This window comes from Salvelinus alpinus, chromosome 20 (genome assembly GCF_045679555.1).
Source record: "Salvelinus alpinus chromosome 20, SLU_Salpinus.1, whole genome shotgun sequence".
In the NCBI taxonomy this organism is placed as follows: domain Eukaryota; kingdom Metazoa; phylum Chordata; class Actinopteri; order Salmoniformes; family Salmonidae; genus Salvelinus; species Salvelinus alpinus.
In genome coordinates, this window is record NC_092105.1 from 36,290,727 (window position 1) to 36,313,113 (window position 22,387).

Sequence of the window (22,387 nt, forward strand, 5' to 3'; positions counted from 1 at the left end):
ATAATTTTTTTAACCTTATTTACATAAGTATTCAGACCTTTTGCAATGAGACTTTGAAATTGAGCTCAATTGATCATCCTTGAGATCTTTCTACAACTTGGAGTCCACCTGTGGTAAATTCAATTGATTGGACATGATTTAGAAAGGCACACACCTGTCTATATAAGATACCACAATTGACAGTGCATATCAGATCAAAAACCAAGCCATGAGGTCCAAGGAATTGTCCGTAGAGCTCCGAGACAGGATTGTGTCAAGGCACAGATCTGGGGAACGGTACCAAAATATGTCTGCAGGTCCCCAAGAGCCAGAGCCTGGACTTGAACCCAATTGAACATCTCTGGAGAGACCTGAAAATAGCTGTGCAGCGACAATATCTATCCAACCTGACAGAGCTTGAAAGGATCTGCAGAGAAGAATGCGAGACACTCCCCAAATACAGGTGTGCCAAGCGTGTCGTGTCATACCCCAGAACACTCGAGGCAATCAGAAATACTATCAGACATCCCCAAATATGTACACGTGTGCGCAGGCCAGGTAGCCTAGGCCTACTTCTACAAGTAACCAGGTGTGTATCCTTACTCAACATTGACAGGAGCACTCCAAACAAAATACAATTAATAAATTGACAAAACTCGTAAATGGAATTAAATAAACCAACACTTGTTTCTCACAAGTGTAACATAGGTTGTGAGCTCTGCAAACAAGTGTCCACTCCAACAATGAGAACGGTAATGTAATAATGACTGTAATAATAATATATTGAATGCATTAAAGCTGCAATATATAACTTTTTGGGTGACCCAACCAAATTCACATAGAAATGTGCGTTATAGATATGGCATTCTCATTAAGTCCAAGTCTAAGAAGCGGTAGATCTGTTCTATGTGTGCAGCGCTATTTTTATGCTTCTTATGTTCAGTTTTTGCTTCTTTTATTGTCAGTTTTTGTACACCAGATTCAATCAGCTGAAAGTACAATATTTTTGGTTATGGAAAATATATTTCACAGTGGTTTAGATGGTACAAGGATTCTCTACTATATACTTGCTTGTTTTGTCACAAACCAAAATTAGGCGATTCGAATTTTAGCAGGTGCATTGAGCACCTTTAACAGAAATTACCGAAACCAAACAAACATTATTGATTAGAAATGATTAACGGTAAATGTACTACTGGTGATATATGTAATGGTGAATTGATAGACACTAACAATCAAAGGGCAAACAATTCACACAATGAGTTAAAAAACAATGAATGCGCACACATTTACAAGAGAGAGCATTCTGGAGAGAGATGCGCTTTGTGCATCTAAGCCATTCCGCAATGGAATAGGCCACTGAGACAGGCACGAATCAGACAGGTGTTTCGTGTGCCATATTATATTGTTTTGCAACTGCTTGACCAAACAAACCACAGTCGACCAACAGCCTATACACCAAACAATCGACCAGTCGACTAAATGGGGTCAACCCTAAATCTATTTAGGCTATACAATATATGCATGCTATATTTTCTTGTACTGTACAGTTTCCTGTAGAAAGACTTCTATGTAGGTCTCTTGCAAAGCATCTCTGGCCTACATGCACTGCATTGTTTTACAATGACAACAAAAAAATGACATCAGTCAAGTGAAAAGGCTGGGGGAATCACTGTGGTACAACATTTGTGCATAAATGGATTATTTGCGTGCCAAAGACATCCCTCTCATTGAAAACACAGCCCCAGGGGGTAACAGGTTGTGGTACAGTGTCAAACCAATACTTAAGATTGCCTTGCCTTCCCCCTGGCCATTTCAGGTGGGTATACAGTGATATAGTGGAGGAGAGGAGGTGAGATGATGTATTGAGGTGGGGTAATGTGTGGTTGTCATCTGATCTCGTCTTGTCCTGCCTCAGTGAGAGGCGAGGGGTGGAGCGGAGCAGAGGAAAGGAACCTGATTGTTCGACCCTTGGGTATAGGTTTGTTTTTCTGTGTGCAGAATCTGGGGTCATTTTGATTCTGAATGACAGAAAAAGAGAGGGAAAGAAAACACCCTTTTACTGTAATTGACTCATTCCAGTTGCATCATGTCAAGATGATGTCATGTTCTACATATTGGCCACACATTAGGGCTGGGAATTGCCAGGGACCTCGCGATATTTGATATTTAGGTCCCATACGATATGTATTGTGATTCTCAAGATTATATATGTATTGTGATTCTCAAGATTATATATGTATTGCAATCAGGGGTTGGAAATTAAGCTCTGAACAGTTTCAACCCCCAAAGAATTTACGGTTTATATCGTTCCCTCCGAAATATATATATTTTACAATTAGCTCGACATTAAATTACTTCACCAATCACTGCGGACAGAGCAACTTGCTATTGAGCGTGCAAAAGCTATAGTTGTTTACATGCATTCGACAGACAAGTATAGGGCGCGAGATGCAAATTAAATTTTGTTGGTGAGGAGAGAGCGAGAGGGTGAAGGAGGCCTTCTTTGACGCGCTGGGCATTTTGATGTTATGACATATATTATCTGAATTAGGCCCACAGAATTACACCTACCGAGGACCATCTTCTATAAAAGGAACTTTTTGAACTTCAGAGAGTTGCTTTAATGTTGGACCAAAACTACCTAGCTAGCTAGCTACCAAGCTTGTGTGTGCAGAGTGGCACCAGAATTCAAATAAAGGCACGTCTTACCTTTTAGTCGATAATAAATCCAATGTGAAATGTGATAACTATAGTATATAGCATTTTTGGACGCTGATTAAGGCTGATTACATTGCAATCCACGAGGAGACTGCGTGGCAGGCTGACCACCTGTTACGCGAGTGCAGCAAGGAGCCAAGGTAAGTTGCTAGCTAGCATTAAACTTATCTTATAAAAACAATCAATCAATCTTAACATAATCACTAGTTAACTACACATGGTTGATGATATTACTAGTTTAACTAGCTTGTCCTGCGTTGCATATAATCAATGCGGTGCCTGTTAATTTATCATCGAATCACAGCCTACTTCGCCAAACGGGTGATGATTTAACAAAAGCGCATTCGCGAAAAAAGCACAATCGTAGCACCAATGTACCTAACCATAAACATCAATGTGAAGACCATTTCTTCCTAACAAAGACCGTAATTAATTTGCCCGAATTTTACATAATTATGACATAACATTGAAGGTTGTGCAATGTAACAGCAATATTTAGACTTAGGGTTGCCACCCATTCGATAAAATACGAAACGGTTCCGTATTTCACTGAAAGAAAAAACGTTTTGTTTTCAAAATGATAGTTTCCGAATTTGACCATATTAATGACCTAAGGCTCGTAATTCTGTGAGTTTATTATATTGTAAGTAAGTCTATGATTTGTTATTTGAAAGAGCAGTCTGACTGAGCGGTGGTAGGCAGCAGCAGGCTCGTAGAGCATTCATTCAAACAGCACTGTCCTGCATTTGCCAACAGCTCTTTGCAATGCTTGAAGCACAGCGCTGTTTATGACTTCAAGCCTATCAACTCCCGAGATTAGGCTGGCAATACTATAGTGCCTATAAGAACATCCAATAGTCAAAGGTATATGAAATACAAATGGTATAGAGAGAAATAGTCCTATAAATTCCTATAATAACTACAAACTAAAAAGGAACCACCAGCTTTCATATGTTCTCATGTTCTGAGCAAGGAACTTAAACGTTAGCTTTTTTAAATGGCGCATATTGCACTTGTACTTTTTTCTCCAACACTGCGTTTTTGCATTATTTAAACCAAATTGAACATGTTTCATTATTTATTTGAGACTAAATAGATGTTATTTATGTATTATATTAAGTTAAAATAAAAGTGTTCATTCAGTATTGTTGTAATTGTCATTATTACAAATATATATATACAAATCGTCCGATTAATTGGTATCGGCTTTTTTTGGTCCTCCAATAATCGGTATCGGCGTTGAAAAATCATAATCGGTCGACCTCTATTTATTATATTATAATTAAGTCTATGATTTGATATTTGATAGAGCAGTCTGACTAAGCGGTGGTAGGAAGCAGCAGGCCCGTAAGCATTCATTCAAACTTTCCTGTGTTTGCCAGCAGCTCTTAGCAATGTTTGAAGCACAGCGCTGTTTATGACTTCAAGCCTATCAACTCCTGAGATTAGGCTGGCAATACTAAAGTGCCTATTAAAACATCCAATAGTCAAAGGTTTATGAAATACAAATGGTATAGAGAGAAATAGTCGACGCGTCATAATTCCTATTATAACTACAACCTAAAACTTAACTGGGAATATTGAAGAACTGGGAATATTGAACCACCAGCTTTCATATGTTCTGAGCAAGGTACTTAAATATTAGCTTTTTTACATGGCACATATTGCACTTTAACTTTCGTCTCCAACACTGTGTTTTTGCATTATTTAAACCAAATTGAGCATGTTTCATTATTTATTTGAGACTAAATAGATTTCTATTTATGTATTATATTAAGTTAAAATAAAAGTGTTCATTGTTCATTCAGTATTGTTGTAATTGTCATTATTACAAATACATATATACTGTATATATAAAAATCGGCCGATTAATCGGTATCAAATTTTATTTGTCACATGCGCCAAATACAACAACAATGCAGTTCAAGAAATAGAGTTAAGAAAATATTTACTAAATAAACTAAAGGAAAAAATTCAATAAAAATTAACAATAAAATTACATAACAATAATGCAGATATATACAGGGGGTACCGGTACCGAGTCAATGTGCGGGGGTACAGGTTAGTCGAGGTAACTTGTACATGTAGGTAGGGGTAAAGGGACTATGCATAGATAATAAACAATAGAAGCAGTGTAAAAACAAAGGGGGGGGGGTTAATGTTAATAGTCCTGGTGGCCATTTGATGAATTGTTCAGCAGTCTTATAGCTTGGGGGTAGAAGCTGTAAAGCGAGCCTTTTGGACCTAGACTAGGCACTTCGGTACCGCTTGCGGTGCGATAGCAGAGAGAACAGCCTATGACTTGGGTGACTGTTGACTTGGGTGAGTCTTTGACCTATGACTTGGGTGAGTCTTTGACCATTTTTGGAAAAGACCGAATGTAATATTGAGATTTTATGCTGTCTGCCCATGGTAGACAGCAAATTTGCCGGCCTCCCTTAAGTCAGTGCTTCGGTCCCCTGGAGAACCATCCCTCCTGGTCATTACATGGGTGTGAGTTTTAGGGTCAGTTTAATTGACCGTCAGATTATGCCCCTCTGCATCCTCTTACCCCCCCACCCACCCCCTGCCACTCCCACCCTGCTCCCCAGGTTCCAGCCCACTAGGCCTAGAAAAGGGAGTCTCCAAAACAAGGGCTGTCTTTGTATCACCCCACTCTGCCAGGAAATCGAAACCGCTTTCACCGCGGATGCCGCAGAAAGGGGTGGACATGGGCCCAGAAAACCACCTGAGCGGTCTCGGGTATCGGCTGTAAAGCACTCTGCAGGTGAAGCCAACAAGTACAAATGGGTGAGCGCTACTGAGGCATCAGTGGAGCAACCATTTGGGGATGTTTTTGATCTGAAAAAAGACATCAAATCCCTTAAACAGAAGGAATTCAGGCAAGGAACTAATGCTTCTTCACCATTGGGGTTGGCTACACAAAATGCCAAATGTTTGCTAAATATAGTAGCCAAATTCTTGCCTGACAGCTGTCAAGAAGGCAGTATGCTGTTGACTCTCCAGAACTGATCCACTAGGGGTAATATATGCGACATGTGGACACTTGCTTGTCGAACATCTCATTCCAAAATCATGGGCATTAATATGGAGTTGGTCCCCCCTTTGCTGCTATAACAGCCTCCACTCTTCTGGGAAGGCTTTCCACTAGATGTTGGAACATTGCTGCGGGGACTTGCTTCCATTCAGCCACAAGAGCATTAGTGAGTTTGGAAACTGATGTTGGGCGATTAAGCCTGGCTCGCAATCGGCGTTCCAATTCATCCCAAAGGTGTTCGATGGGGTTAAGGTCAGGGCTCTGTGCAGGGCTCTGTGCAGGGCTCTGTGCAGGCCAGTCAAGTTCTTCCACACCAATCTCGACAAACCATTTCTGTATGGACCTCGCTTTCTACAAAGGGGCATTGTCATGCTTAAACAAGTAGGGCCTTCCCCAAACTGTTACCACAAAGTTGGAAGCACATAAGATTTCCCTTCACTGGAACTAAGGGGCCTAGCCCGAACCAGGAAAAACAGCCCCAGACCATTATTTCTCCTCCACCAAACTTTACAGTTGGCACTATGCATTGGGGCAGGTATCGTTCTCCTGGCATCCGCCAAACCCAGATTTGTCTGTCGGACTGCCAGATGGTGAAGCGTGATTCATCACTCCAGAGAACACGCATGGTGATCTTAGGCTTGTGTGTGGCTGCTCCGCCATTGAAACCCATTTCATGAAGCTCCCGACGAACAGTTTGTGTACTGACGTTGTTTCCAGAGTCCGTTTGGAACTCAGTAGTGAGTGTTGCAACCAAGGACAGATGATTTTTACACGCTACACGCTTCAGCACCCCGTTCTGTGAGCTAGTGCGGCCTACCACTTTTTGGCTGAGCCGTTGTTGCTCCTAGACGTTTCCACAATAACAGCACTTACAGTTGACCGGTGCAGCTCTAGCAGGGCAGAAATTTGACAAACTAACTTGTTGGAAAGGTGGCATCCTATGATGGTGAGCTCACTGAGCTCTTCAGTAAGGCCATTCTACTGCCAATGTTTGTCTATGAAGATTGTATGGCTGTGTACTAGATTTTATACACCTGTCAGCAACGGGTATGGCTGACAGAGATGTCGACATACTTTTGTATATATAATGTACCTATAGCTCCACAAGTGGTAGGTAATAACACACTTTTGTATATATAATGTACCTATAGCTCCACAAGTGGTAGGTAATAACACACTATCTTTAACAACTTCAACACAAGAACTGAGAGCTATTGTGAGATTGAGAAAGAATAGTGAGACTAATGCGTATTTGTGCTGTGTCAGACCGTTATTGACAGAGGTATCTCAGAGTGGAGATATGTCTATTGTGTCTTGACAGTTAGATCTGACTGTGATTTACAGGATCAGGCTTATTCATCTTAGATTTCAATTGGTTTCAAATGGTCTACTACTCCACCCACCTAGTGTGTTATACAGTTTACGTTCAACCAACTACCTATGAAGCCCTGCAGGAATGTGTGAAACTCAGCACATAGTTATAGCCTGTCTAAGCCAGTTGACCCCATGAACTGTTAACTGGCAAACATAAAAAACTGTAAAAATCCAGAGGGTTTAAGAGTTTAAAATTATTTTTAAAAACATGACAAAGCCGAATTATATTAGGCTTAAGCTTTGCTTATATTGGTAGCATAAAAGGTCCTCAGGAGGACAAAGCAGTCTTTCAAACATCAGATACTGAGTCTCAATGAAAAAGGTGAGCCTGGAATTGCAGGTGTTTTCCAATAGAAGGCACTTTATTCATGTACAAAAGGCTTCTTGTAGCTGGAAGAGGACGCAGGTAGAGCTGGGAAATACATTTTGACGGTAAAACAATGAGGTTTTATAGCTTTTCAATGTGCCACCTCTAACTTGCTCTGAACTGGATGACTACGTGCCTACTTCTCCTGTCTTCTCTCATCGGTTTTAGGGGCACTGGCGGAAACAGGCCAAAATGTAATGAAAGTGTAGATTAAACATAAAATCCTTTGTCAAACTCGACAGTCACACCAAAATATAAACATTTCATGTGCATTGACTCACTCAGTACCATGAGGAACTATACAATTGGATGGAGTCACTTTCACTTTTTTTTTGTAAACGAGTACCTGGTTTAATAGGCTGTATAATTGGACCATTCAACGTGGCGATTATCTTCATTAAAGCTTTGAGAGCTTCTCCTTAACGGTCGAGGGTCTTCGATCGTTTTAATTAACGAGACACAATTCCTTCTCCGAACCTACAGTGGAATCAATAGAACCAGAGCAGGCCATTGGGCGACTGCCCCAGTTAGTCTGCCTGTGCCTTTGTCGACCTTGCTCCTTGGAGATCTAATCTGTAGAGATGATGAGAGATTGGGTCCTATCCCGGAGTTCTCTTGTCAGGTTAAGATTAAATTAAACTCCTTTAGCTGTTCCACCTGGGCCTTGGGCCAAGGTAATTGAATAGAGATGCCTGGAAGTTTTATCCAGCGAGGATGAATATAGTAATCCCTTCTTCTCCCATGGTTTCACATATGTCACCTGAGTGCAGAGCCAGTGGTGCAGACTGCCTGAACATTCTATGGGGCAGTGCCAGTTTCTGTTTATTAAGACATGTTCCATGGCAGAGATTAAATCACACAATGCCCTGCGTAGGGCTCTCCCTTAACTCAGCAGTCCAAAAAGGAACCATTGCTTTAACGATTCATCTTTGGCCTGGGCAAATCCCTTTCTGTTCACAGGTGCCAACATTAAGATCAGTATGTTCGTAACTCTTCATTTGTGACAGGATTAGAAATGAAGACTTGGGTGTTCTGTTTATGGCAATGAGGTCTTTCCACACCACATGTGTGATTCACCACCTCGGAGACTAACTAGAGGGCGCCTACCACTTCGAAAGGTAAATAAATCCATGACAGAGTTTATTAAGTATTCAGAAGTCAGTGCTGCAAGAACACAGAGATGTGAAAATTGTACCTTAATGAAATGCTCTTGTTTTCAGACAAATCTCTCCCACCTCTCTTTCTGCCTCACCCTACCTAGTTTAAAATGTTGATTCAAGATAACCTTATGAATTCCAAGTTTTCCTCAGGTAGGACACAATGGCAATCTGCCAATGTTCGTAAGCGACTCTTATCAGTCACTGTGGCAACCTGTTTGTCTTTGGGTCATACATCACCTCTGGACAGGGACATCAACCCCCATCATCCATCCTAAAATCATGAAAATAACACGGGGAAAGGGCAGGTGCCTCAGACCAGACCTTATTAGTGCAGGAACCATCCCTTGTGGTTCTGGATCATAGGTTTTCACCTGCCCCTTCAATCAGAAGACTAGCCTCCAAGGAACCACTGACACTCCCCTTTTTCAACAATGGGGCATTCCATGGGCATTATTTATTTTGACACCATGGGTTGGAAAACAACCAGTCCAATGAAAATAATGGGGAAATGTTGTAGATGATCTCATATGCATTTAATTCAACTGGGAATTTCTCAAGACTCCACAGCAAGGCAGATTTCCTGAGGTAACTATGTTAAAGTATGGGGGGAAGCCTGAGTAGGTGACGTCCATCAATCTCTCTCTACACACAATGATAGCCTGTCCTCATCTTGTCAATGACATAAACCGGGTGGGAGGCTGCATGACATAATGACATGGCGCTCTGATGACACGTGATGGAGGTGTAGCCTGAAGGTTTACTTTTTTTTTTAACATATATTAAGACCCTATACCTCAAAGCCTTGACGTCATTGCATTCACAACATATGGAGTCTTCGCGTATCATAATCATATGACATTCATGTAATGCTATGTTCACATTTTGCTCCTGTTTTTCACTAAGGTTAAATCCTAGCTGCAGGGGAGTTTATCTAAACGCCTTCTGAACAAAACCATTTCCATCTTGTCATCCAATTATATAATATGTAGCTTTTGTATTAGTGCTTATAACAGTAGGTTTGTTGCAGGGGTTTGTTTGGAGGGTGATATAATGGGGGGTTAAAAACTGAGAAGACAATGAGAACTGAGAAGACTTATTTTTCCCTCTCCACCTTTCTTCTTGCCATCTATCTGGTCATCTTAACTCACCACCATCCATTCCTCTCTCACTCTGTCTATCTATCTCTCCATCTGTCTCCTTCCCTCTCTCCTCTCTTTTCATGGGGGGAAAGTGGCTGCTGAATCAAAGCAGGCCAGTGAACAAGGCCCCCTCTTTTCAGCTGAGTGATAAAAAGTTAATTGGTAGTGTGTGACCACTCAGATTCCTGTGTAATTGCCTCGAGTTGGGTCGGCCTTGATGAAGTCAGTTATACGACACAGAGGGAGAAAAACACCAAAAAGCAACGTAAAACCTTGGCCAGTATCCAAATGATTTAATGAAGAACCTTCTGCAACAAACTGGCAACTAACAAAAGGAACACATGTGCTTGAAGCCACATTGTAGTTACTGTTGATAACAGGCACATTTTGTTGATTCTATTGTACATTACATCCATCCAACTTTAAAAAAATATATATATATATTTCGGTATCTTTAGTATCTTTCTTTGAAACCAGGAATTGAACTTATTTACTGCTTTTCTGAAAATACAAAAAAACAATTTTTTGATTAAGATCAGGACTCAGAATGTGGCAAAATATGGTCATATGGAAAAAAACTTTAATCATATTATTATCATCATGCTTAATATCAGATGGGTTCTTATCAGATATGTTTTGACTGAGTCGTAATCCAATAATAAAAAACACAGCTTGTGCTATCTATCCACAGCATTAGCAGTAGTATGTCTTCACATGTGCTTCTCCTTGACTATAAACACACTGACCCAGAAGTCTGTGAGCTAGATCTTACTGCCAAGGACCGGCGCCCAATAAATTAAATGATAGTCAAACTTTAAACATTGTGCAGCAGCACTGTTTGAGCAATACCAGAGCTCAGGGTTGCAACACTTATCTCTGTGTTGCAGCAGTAGGCTATAGCTACATGATATCAGCGATTCTTTTTTTTTTAACCAACTATTGAGATTTGACTTGCGATATAGATCAAAACACTTGGGTGAACTGTTGGAACCATATAAATAGAATGATTTATATTAAGAAACAAAGTGGAAAACAGCATTGTCCTTGTTTGGTACAATCTGTAGACTGCATTTGACCTAACAGAACAGCCTGAAAACTGACAAGACGGAGTTAACTACAGACGTTACACACGGCTGAGTTGCATTTCAAAATATTGCATGTGATATGGATCTCTTGCTATATGGATATTGCACAGGTCAATATGGCGATTTTGATGTGGATTAGATTAATTGTGCAGCCCTACTACCCAGGTAACCCAAGTTCATCCTTTTATTTATAAACTCTCTATTCTGTCTTACTGGAGAGGGCCCTTGATGAAACCAGTCAAACAGACACATATGGATGGATTCTTCTCTGCCTTTTCCACTCTAAGGCCATCATCAGCTGAGGCCCTCCTCAAGAACAGGGTACCACTTCAAACAGCTCATCGCCAAATTCCCCTGTGATCTCCCACTGTCCTGACAGCAGACTGACAGACAAACACACAGACAGACATGATAAGAAGGGGGAGGAGGGCTCAGTTTCACTCTTGACTACCCTGGAAAATGACTGATGGCAGGAGATAGAGGGAAGAGGGACACGGCTGATAGAGGGGCTGACAGGTTTGAGATGGGTAGAGAAAGAGAAAAAAAGAAAGAAAATGGAAGACGGCCACAGTGGAAGAAATGGGGCTGCTGGGTGCATTGATAAAGGAAGAGAGCGAGATAACAGGATGACAAGGACAGAGAGAAGCCTAACATAATCCTGCATAGGTTGCAGTATCAAGTTGGCGCATTGCTAGAATGAGAGATATAGCTGAAAATAGGGCTAGTCTGAAGAATTGGGATTTAAAGGCCGGGGGGGAGGGCATAATACAAATGCCAGCACCATGCCCCCCTACTTTTCCCACACACCGAGCACCAGACTTGTACAAGTATGGAGCCTTGACTTGAAGAGAGCGGGTAGGCAGTCTGTTTTGAACTTGTTTTGGTTGTGCACTGGTGGACTACTGGCAGCAGTTGGTGTGTATGGGACCATGCTGAGAACCACCTGTCCGGACAAAGTCAACCAAAAGTAAGTACCCTCTGGTGAGTGATGCTTTATGGGTAGCTTAGATTTCATTCAAAATTATGTCCTTGTTTTCATATTTCAAATATGTTGTGTGTTTAATGACAATGACGTAACATAAATAAATATATGTACTACTGTAAGATTTCAGAGCAACATGTCAGCTATATGTTTACAAGATGAGTGAGAGCTATAGGCCTACGTTAAGTGAGAGCAATACTCAAGAAATGCCAAAGAAATATGCATAAATAGAAACTGGGAACTGGGAAACTGGCAATGGCAATACATTTCTGTTTCCTGGAAGCTGTGTGGCCCTGGCTAGGTCCTGAGTGACAGATTGAGACAGGGGTCAGCAGTGGATCCCTGGGCCGGCAGGACACACACAAACAGGCTCGCCTTATGTGGCACTGCAACTGTCATAGCTGAACATTAATGGAGAGAGAGGGAGGGCTATAGGTGGCTGGGTGTGTGGTTTCCTGACCACTACAACAACAAAAAAACGGATTCAATTGTAGGCTCAGTTACTGTACTCAAAACATTATGGTGCTAAATGCATATCGTTTTACATAATTCTGGATCATACTTAGTGTTGAAATCTCTAAGTTGAATGGTCAAATGATTGGTGTTGTGGTTTGGACCACAGTTATGGGCAGTGAGTGACACAACATAACCATTTCTGTTCCTCAGTTGCCAGTACCCCATAGTTAAGAGTACACAGTACAGACACTTAGATGTCCATTGTTTGTCCTATGGCTCAACCCATTGGAAACTATTGGGCATGAGTGTTCCGCATACATTTTCAATGGACCAATACAATGGCCTTTGTTCGATGGTTAAACATGTCACCAACAGCTGTCTGCTGAATGGACAACAGTTCACAACAATGAACTACTACGTTGCCATCGATAACAAGATTTGCGCCCCTTAGAAGCAGAAAAAAATAAACCCCACAATTTACCACTACTATAAATATTTCCATATTCGATAAATGATTATTATTACGTTTTCTGTAATACTTACAATGATGGCTAGATGTGACCTATGAATTAGGCTATGCAAAAATCTGTAGCCTACACTATCAATCACTTATTGCGCCTTCCTCCATTGCAAAACCGTGTAACCGTGCAATTGACTTACCTTTGGCAATGTTTGGTCAGTTTGTTTCTGGATTTAGTTGAAAATGGTGAGGTAGTTATCTTTTTCGTCGCCTACAACTTCGGTGTATGACCCATGTTGCCTCGTCTCCGTGTGGTTGACAGGGCTACAGGCGCAGCGGGACCCGGGAAGAGGCGGGGAAGCCAACCGGAGGGCGGGGTTGAAGGGCAGGTGAAGTTTCCCTCTCGAGGAGAAGTGGATATGGGAATCTTGCGTGGGCAAGTGTGAGGACCCAAATCACCCCCGCACAAGTTGTTCATAATAGCTGTTTAAAAAATTACACAATTTCCCAGAAGAAAAACAACAACATATTGATATAGATAATATACATATTTTTTATTGTGTCTAGAACAAAGTGTTCAGTCTATGGATCCAAGATTATCATGTAGGCCTATTTAAATAAGTAAAGGGAAAGAAATAGGCTATTATGTTGGCTAACACCAGACTTGTTCAGTTTTATCTGTCTTTATTTTAATGAATCTTGACATCTGAAATTGCTATCTTACACCATGCAGTCATCATCAACAGCACTATTTTGTCCGAACAGAGCAGTGTGGTAGCTTATTAGGTACAGGACAGAGATACATCTTGTGGTGAGCATCGGCCTACATATGGCATATGATGAGAAAAATGGCTAAATATGATTTATGTCAGAGTTTCTCTTTAACTTATGAAAACCGTTGTCTGAGCAACATTGTCCCTTGTACCATAAACCTCATTGATAGTTGACTCAAGCGCTTTCTTTGCAAATGTTTCAGACTAAGAGTTACTAACAGTGACCAAAGACACTTCAGAAGAGAGAGCGACAGATGGAGAGAGAGAAAGAGAGAGAGCGAGAGAGAAGCGATAAGATAAATTAAATTTAAAACAGGAAATGACATTCAGCTCAGGAATTTGACAGAAGCCAACAGTCATCCTTCAGTCATCATGATAATACCTTAAGGAAGGGTCATTCATATGTGTAAGTAAATGAATGCATGACTTTCAACAGGAAACCAGTGTGAGAGGTGAACGAATGCTAGACCCTGTTCCAAGACACCTTAATAGAACACATTTCACAACAGCATAATTCATTATTCACTGTGTACTTAGACATTATAAAAAAACATTGAATCGTTATCTTTAACTCTGCATTGTTGGAAAATGACCCGTAAGTAAGCATTTTTTATTTTGTATTTGTATTTGTGTGACTGTCTTAATTTTTTCCCTTACCTCATACAAAGTTCAGAAAAACACTTATTTAGACTTTGTGAACTAGAATGAAAGAGGCAGTTGAAAAGCACTTGATTTGATACAAGACAGAGAGCAGATATCTACAAAACATTAGCCCGAATATCCTTTAGCACCATGAATACAGGTGGACCACAAGTAGACAAGTGACATGGAGGAAATACTCTAGATCCCAGACCAATGACAACCTTATATAATTTGTAAACCATTCTGATTGTGTTACTTCTTTAGAGCGGAGAGAGTAAATCCAGAAAGACCAAACATGAAATCCCTGATAAACCCTATAACTCAAACACTTCAGTTCCGACTAGCCCATACACTGCAAGATCTACTGATGGGCTGATCAGCATCATTGCAGTGGGGAAACAACCAATCACACATCTCATCATCTCTTCAACTTCAGATTACCACAGGTATTCAATCATCTTTTTCTATACCTTCATTTATAAAGATAATTGACGATACACCTTTTAAAATAACAACCTGGGCATGTGAGACATTCAGTCTAAAGCAGCAAAAAACGAAACCCAGCAAAGGAAGGAAATACGGTATAATAACCATGTTAGGCATTACAAAATACCTATATATCTTTTAGGTCTAATTCCTCATATTTCTTGGAAATTTTCACAAACTGTACGATCTGTCAGTTTTGGCTTCATAGCACCTCATTAATGTATTTCGATTTGGTCTGCATGTAACACAAATGAAAAGACTCAATGCCCCGGAAACCAAGAATATAGAAAATATTTGCAGGAAATTCAATGTTCTGTCTCAACAATCTGCTCCAATGCTGTCTTAAAATGTTGTTACTGTAGCTTGGCAATTATTAAAACCATATGGGATACATACTCTGATTTAGAAATGTTTACAATAAGAAAGTTGATCTGTATCTTAACCATGTGCATCTCAAGCAGAGTAGATTAGTAAAGTATGACCATAGAATCTTCACATGACTTCAGTAGTGTGTGATATTGTCAAAGCACATGTTCAAATAACTAACATCAATGTTGCATAAATAAAATGTGTAAAATAAATAGCAGTTGCGCAAATAATAATCATTAAATCAACAAAATTCAGTACAAAACAGAGTGCTCCTTTCAAAACCACTACTTTTAAAGGTGATCTTAAACATTCATCAAAAAACACTATGTGGGTTCTAAAACACACTACAATACTAACTGTGTCTCCAAACGTTCATCCTTAACAACATCCGTGTCCCTTCTATTGTTTCTGAGGGTATTGGTGTTAGACAGAAACCCCTAAACAACCATATTCAATGTAACCCTCTAAACCACCTTTTCTCATAATTTATCTTAAAGGAAAACCAGCCTGTTTCACAAGATACAACACTGAACAAGCACCAGAGAGACATCACCCTCAACAACATATAGTAGTAGCTCATTACACATTTCAGTCAGAGAGAGAGAGAGAGTGAGAGAGAGAGAGGCATAGAGGCATATCGATAGAGCATCAGAAACAGAGGCAGAGTGAGAGTGAGAGAGATTCAAGAAGGCGAGAGATGAAAAGCACTTGTTCAGCATTACGGAGTCTCTCTTTCCTCTTGACCATGAGGATAGGAGACCTATTAATAAAGATATCTGGCTTACAGAGTGTTTTTTTTTCAGGAATGAGGAGTCTGGAGTCCCAGTAAAGGCAGAGTGGTGAGAAAAGGAGAGGAGGATTGGTCCCAGTGGTTAGAGAGAGAGATAGCAAGGTCCATGGGGAAAGAGAATATCCCAGACAGTCCTGGAGTGGGGTCCGGTCCCAAACGGAGAGGAGATATGGTCTGTACATCCAGCTGGAAAATCCAGCTTCCACCTGCAGCTGTGAAAAAAAGAGAGAGAGAAAGACTCAGGGAGAGATTGTTTATGGTTCGATTGCCTAGTATCGCATTGTAAGTGTGAGGTAATAGCATTAGATTGGTGAAGTATTTCAGATAACATGAGGTCATGAAAGGGACAAAAAACACAAAGCTCTGATTTTATATATACATGTGCTGCCCCCTTGAGGACCAATATTGAACTTTACATTTGAAATGTAGAGGCTAAAGTGCCTCTGAACATTTTCCTAGGGACCCTAATGCTCTTTAAGATTCAGATCTTGTGTACTAGTTTCTAGAATAGAGTGAATGCTTTGGTCCTGACCTAGATATTGGCACCAACACAGATGTCATTGAGGCCTTTGGCTTTCTCTGTAAACCTCAAGTGATTCCCAGAGTTCTCTCAGGGCTGATTAAAGCCTGAATTAAAGCCTTTGAGACTTCATTAATTAATGGCTGGTTTCCTGGCTGTCATTAATCTTCTCAAAGGCCAAAGGCACCAGAGTGGGCCACTACCAGACCCCATCATCAATTAGTCCAATGTGATTAAGTCATGCTAAACGCGTGACAAAAAGAGAAACGGCCACACAGCTGGGCTCAGGGTTACCATACGCATTTCTTCCAAGATGTGATTTGGCTGAATCAAGCATTCAACAGCTGTATTGTTTCAATTTCAGCTGTGAATAAATTGTAAGGAATGGCTGTAAGGTTAAAAATAGAGCAGTGTGGGAAGTAGGAAAGGTCATTGGAGTCCATCAGAGAGAAGGGATCTACTAAGCTTTCTGGAGCAGTCGCAAGGCATATCCACTTGTTGGACCTCAAACTAAGCACTAAAATCGTACATATATTCCCACAAAACACTTTCATTTTCTCATACAGAATGATGAAAATAAGACAACTAATGAATTGATCAATGACTAATGACAATGTGTCCTTAACTAACCTGTGCTTTATTTGCTGCGGTGCTGCTGCTGCTGCTGCTGCTGCTGTTGCTGGCGGTAGGGTGATGGAGAGGCCGGGTGGCGGTGGTGGTGAGGGCTAGACACCCCTCCACCCCCGCGGATAGAGCCTCCACGGATGGAATGACCCGCTGAGGGAGAGGATGTGGAGTGCTGCTGATGTCCTGCACGGATGGGCTTAGCTACAGAGAGAGAAGGGGCGAGGCAGGGAATATACACTGATATGAAACTTTTCATACAATTCCCTGTACAACACACACACAGATATATTAATACAGAGATATGTCAGCTAAATTTAAGTTACCTGGAAATCATTTATCACTGGATACAGTATGAAACATGAAGCTCCCTGAGACACATTTAGGGAACAACTTCTCCCTACATTCTCTACTGTGTACCACTGTCTCTCACCTATTTGTGCAGAGTGCCCCCTCCTGGAGGCGTTCTTGGAGAGCATGGCCTCTTTGATGCGGTCCACCTCCTGCAGGTAGCGTTTGCGGTCCCTCATGGCACTCTCTTTGGCCTCCCTCAGGGCCGCTTCCAGGGCCTTGACCCTCTCAGCCGTAGCCCGCAGACGCTTCTCCAGCTTGGGCAGCTCACAGCGCAGGTCGGCGTTATCGCGCACCAACTGGAGAGGAGAGACGGGGAAGAGGAGGATATGTAGTTACAGTGTGTGTGTGCGTGCGTGCGTGCGTGTGATTCCTACCTGTTTGTGGACCTTGGTGAGCTGCTCCAGGTTGTTCTCCAGGAAGGTGATCCTCTGTCTCTGAGCCAGGCTGCCCCCAGCCTCATCATTATCCATTTCTGCACTCTGATTGGACAGAAGCAAGGAAGTGACATCACACATAGGGCTGTGGCGGTCACAAAATTGTGTCAGACGGTAAGTGGTATGCAAATCACTGCCGGTCTCAAGGTAATTAACTGTTAATTAACATAAACAGGTTTAGCATCTCCGGGCTTCTATGCATAGAAGCTGCTGATGCACGCCTTTAGAACATCTACATGTTACTAAGTTTAATAAATCTATTTAACATAGCCTACACCATCACAATAAAATCCACTATTTATTTAGTTGCAATAGGCCTATATATCTGGGAATGTCAAAACATATGGGCTGCATGATGCGACTCTATATTAATGATTTGGGAAAAGTTGCAAAAAAGGAATGCGCCCTGATCCTTGCGCTTCCCGCGGAGACCGAGACAATTGCATTGCTGCTCTGCTTGTGGGGCAAGCAAGTTAGGGGATATGGAATGTTGTTATGTGTAGGCTAACTGTAGGACAGTGAGAAGAGCAGTAATGTTATGGCTAGCCTCAATTAGCATAGTTAGCTAGCGTCTCTCGGTTTGATGCAGTCAAGACAGGTACTATACGATATACTATATAATCTAATGAGATAATAAATAACTAGCAAGAAGTTAGTTTAGCACGAGATAACAGTAGTTGCGGTCTCTCCCTCCATGTCTCTGCTCAGGTGCTCTGAGCCTCCGGTGTCTTACTCACACTCACATTAACACACAGCATGGCCTCCGCTCCCTGACCTACAGCTGCTAGCTCTGTGTCTCTCTCTCCCTTTCTCCATCGCTCCGGTTTAATAAAGTAACAAAACAATTGCCTTTTCTGCTGCTTCCCTCACTCGGATCAGACCAGTTGTTCTTTAGGTCATTTCGGGAACGTGTTTTAAAAATGTATTCATGCATTCTGTGTCCATTTCGGGCCTGGAGCTCTAACTCCCATCACCATTTGTCCTCATTATTCTGATTACTCAAATTAAATCAGGAAGTGTTTAGCGAATGATTAAAGGGACAATATAGTGCCGAGTACCAGGCCATTAGCGAGGGCCATTAGCAAGTTCGGTTGGCTACCCATCAGCGCCATTCATTTGCACAGTTTTGGATGGGATTACCGTGACCAAGAGGGAATTTGACTGGGTCATGACTCGTGACTGGTGGTGTGGTGGTACACACCCCAACTGCTGACATTTACAGTATATGGTACATCGTGTGGGAAACTGGTTCCTAAAGTCACCTTGGTTTGTTGTTGCCTTCGCCTTCTGGCCTTAGTAACCAATAACACCTCACCAAACAATGGCAACAGCCTTGTTAGTTGTTAGCAGAAAAGGTGGATGTAAAGGCATACAGTAAGCCCACAAATGAGTGCATATGTGAAAGTTTACAGAGTGGAAACATTCCAGCTGAGCCTTAAGGAGATATCTCCCCCAATAACCTATCCTTCCTGTACTTACCATGCTGACGCGGGAGGTGAGCTCTTGGATGAAAAGCCTGCGCAGGTTGTGCAGGGTCTGAAGCTCCTTGGCCTGGTGGAATTGATACATCTCATGGTCAATGAGTTCAACATCAATCAACACCTGAGACGTACGCTATAATAACTCCCTCCACTCACCACAGTTTCTTCCAGCCCCTTCAGGTCCTCCTTGGCCTGCTCTCTCTTCTCATTCATGAAGCTACAGCAGAGAGAAAGAGAGGACACATGGTGTTCAGGGCTTGGCAATTCATTTCATGTTACAAACATGTTATGACCATGTTACAACCACGTTATGACCATGTTATAACCATGCTACACACACGTTTGAGGAGAACAGAACAGAGCTGTGGTAGATAGTGTAATAGGCAGACTTACACAAGCTTCTGCAGTTGCTCGTCCTTCTCCAGCTCCTCGGCCTTCAGTTTGTCATTGTCTGACTGCAGCTTCCTCTGTTCCAGCTGCAACCCCTGGTTCAGACTAGCGGGAGAACACAGTGGTCACTATTCAGTATAGTATAAATCAATGCTACACTGTACATACTGTCCTTATCGCATGGGACTATGTTTACTACCTGAAATGGGACTTTAAAAAAAGACGTGTAACTGAAATAAATAAAAAGGATGTTACTCCTTGAGCTCGTCCAGGACCCTCTGCTTGTGGTCGATCTCATCCCGCAGGCGAGACAGCTGCTTCTGATGCACCTCTCTGTGGTTCTCCATCTGCTCCTCTAGGGTCTTCTACAGAGTGCAAAGGGGAACACAGGGTCAAGGGTCAAAGTTCGTTGATTTTATTTATCTTTCACAGGAACCTGAAAGAGAGTGGGGGGGGGGGGGTAAATCGAAAATGGGAGGGATGAGCGAAATAGAAAGATCTTTACCTTCATCTCCACTGCATCCTGCAGTTTGGTCAGGTGCTCCTTCTGCTTATCCATCACATGTACCTCTTTCATTTTCTCTGTGGAGATGAAAAATGAAAAAACAAGAGACATAGTTAATTTTTCTTTGTGTGATGGACTGATTGGTGACAGGCATGTTTGTGTTGGTGTCCGCGTGTCTCACCCTGTGCATGTAGTGCGTGTAGCTCTTCCATCAGGGAGTCCTGGCTTTCTTCCAGCTGTCTCTTCTTCTGCTCCATGTTCTGCATGTAGTCTGTCAGAGACTTGATCTTAGCTTGGTGCTGCATGGAGGACACACACCATCAGGCAGGGACGGGGTTAATAACAGTGCAAAATAATACTTTCTCTAACCAGGTTTCCATCCAATTTTTTAATGCGAGTAAAGTAAATGTCGGATAAAAAAATGTCATGACAGGTCAGATTGTTTTCGGTAAACTTTCCAAATTTGGACAAAACACGCTAGACAGGGTGAGCTCTTTTTGTGTCTGTCACATATTTTTGTGTCTGTAAAATGAATTATTGTCGGTGAAAATGTTGGTGGAAACGTTTTTATGCGCAAATATTGATGTACTGTAATAATCATCGTATGGAAGTAAACTTGGAGTCACGCGATGACATGTTGTGTGGTCCTCCCACTACGACTCAACAGGAAAGCATGACGTTTATTAGGCTACAGATTAAATTAATTATAATTAACTTCACAGGGTGGTGAATGTGCAAGATGATGAGCTTGATGCTCCTTTCCAATAAATATCGAGGGTCATGTTCTGGTGACATGATGATCGATGCTTGGCTGTCGACTGACAAATAAAAAGAATCTCGCTCTTTTGTCCATAATAATAATCTCATCATGTAGGCTATATGTGTAATCTATCCAACAGCGCTCCGATAGCGCTGTTGGATAGAGCACACGTGCCAATACCAGAGTGGGCACATTCGCTATATAACACAACATTTTTTGTGAGAAAACCATCAGTAGAGTTGAAAATGCGAAGGAAACCCATTTAACTTGCATTTTTTATTTGATACATGGGAATTTAACTGCAAACGGTATTTTATGTGCACTACGTCATCACGAACAGCCTTTTAATCTGCAACAAGTCAATTTGATGGAAATACATCTCTGGTGGGAAAATGCGCATATTGTTTTTCTGCAGATTTTTTAAATATTTGCATGAAAATCTGTCGCCAATTGGATTGAAACCTAGTTACTACCTCACTTTCCAACCAAGCTGCATGAACAGAATAGTTAACTGAAAAAAGGAAAATATTCAACAAGTCTTGAAGGGCAATGAGAGTGGACAGTTTTTTGTTTTATATATAGAAGATTATGCTAAATCCACTTCCTGGTTACCTGGGAGATGAGTAACTGACAGGAGGCCAGCTCCTTCTCATTGGCCTGCATCTTGCGGGAGGTGTCGACAAGGGAGCTCTCCAGCTGTTTGCTGCGGTTCACCAGAGACTTGACCTCCGACTTCATCTTACTGATGTAAAGACGGGCCATGGTGAACTCCTCCTCGATGACCTCATTCACCTCCATCATCTGAGGAGCAGAGAGAGTGAGTGAGATAGTGTATGAAATATGTGCTTGTATGGAAAACTGTTTGCACTCACAAACTTCTACAGATGCAACTGCTCCGCCCACAACCGTAAGGCTCTCCAGAGGGTAGTGAGGTCTGCACAACGCATCACCGGGGGCAAACTACCTGCCCTCCAGGACACCTACACCACCCGATGTCACAGGAAGGCCATAAAGATCATCAAGGACAACAACCACCCGAGCCACTGCCTGTTCACACCGCTATCATCCAGAAGGCGAGGTCAGTACAGGTGCATCAAAGCAGGGACCGAGAGACTGAAAAACAGCTTCTATCTCAAGGCCATCAGACTGTTAAATAGCCACTACTAACATTTAGTGGCCGCTGCCAACATACTGACTCAACTCCAGCCACTTTAATAATGGGAATTGATGGAAATTATGTACAAATATATCACTAGCCACTTTAAACAATGCCACTTAATATAATGTTTACATACCCTACATTACTCATCTCATATGTATATGTATATACTGTACTCTATATCATCTACTGCATCTTGCCATCTTTATGTAATACATGTATCACTAGCCACTTTAAACTATGCCACTTTATGTTCACATACCCTACATTACTCATCTCATATGTATAGACTGTACACTATACCATCTACTGCATCTTGCCTATGCCGTTCTGTACCATC

General features: G+C 41.7%; 2 protein-coding genes across 5 annotated transcripts in view; both read right to left on the reverse strand.

Moving 5' to 3' along the window:
- Nucleotides 1–13,128, reverse strand: part of LOC139546767 (ly6/PLAUR domain-containing protein 6B-like) — a 49,499-nt gene extending 36,371 nt beyond the window's left edge. For 2 of the 4 annotated variants that reach the window (XM_071355525.1, XM_071355526.1), the window contains exon 1: nucleotides 12,961–13,119. The gene's annotated coding sequence lies outside the window, so the exon portion shown is untranslated. Of the gene's footprint in view, nucleotides 1–12,960 lie in introns of all 4 variants that reach the window. The other 2 variants (XM_071355527.1, XM_071355523.1) reach the window with 2 other exon arrangements.
- Nucleotides 13,129–13,289: 161 nt separating this feature from the next.
- Nucleotides 13,290–22,387, reverse strand: part of LOC139546766 (kinesin heavy chain-like) — a 34,989-nt gene continuing 25,891 nt past the window's right edge. The window contains exons 16-26 of the mRNA XM_071355521.1: nucleotides 21,501–21,689; nucleotides 20,310–20,427; nucleotides 20,129–20,205; nucleotides 19,879–19,988; nucleotides 19,627–19,728; nucleotides 19,390–19,450; nucleotides 19,232–19,303; nucleotides 17,693–17,797; nucleotides 17,398–17,614; nucleotides 16,971–17,168; nucleotides 13,290–16,032 (exon numbers count right to left, since the gene is read on the reverse strand). Coding sequence (XP_071211622.1) covers nucleotides 16,978–17,168; nucleotides 17,398–17,614; nucleotides 17,693–17,797; nucleotides 19,232–19,303; nucleotides 19,390–19,450; nucleotides 19,627–19,728; nucleotides 19,879–19,988; nucleotides 20,129–20,205; nucleotides 20,310–20,427; nucleotides 21,501–21,689 — 1,242 coding nt within the window. The 3' untranslated portion in view covers nucleotides 13,290–16,032; nucleotides 16,971–16,977. The remainder of the gene's footprint in view (nucleotides 16,033–16,970; nucleotides 17,169–17,397; nucleotides 17,615–17,692; nucleotides 17,798–19,231; nucleotides 19,304–19,389; nucleotides 19,451–19,626; nucleotides 19,729–19,878; nucleotides 19,989–20,128; nucleotides 20,206–20,309; nucleotides 20,428–21,500; nucleotides 21,690–22,387) is intronic.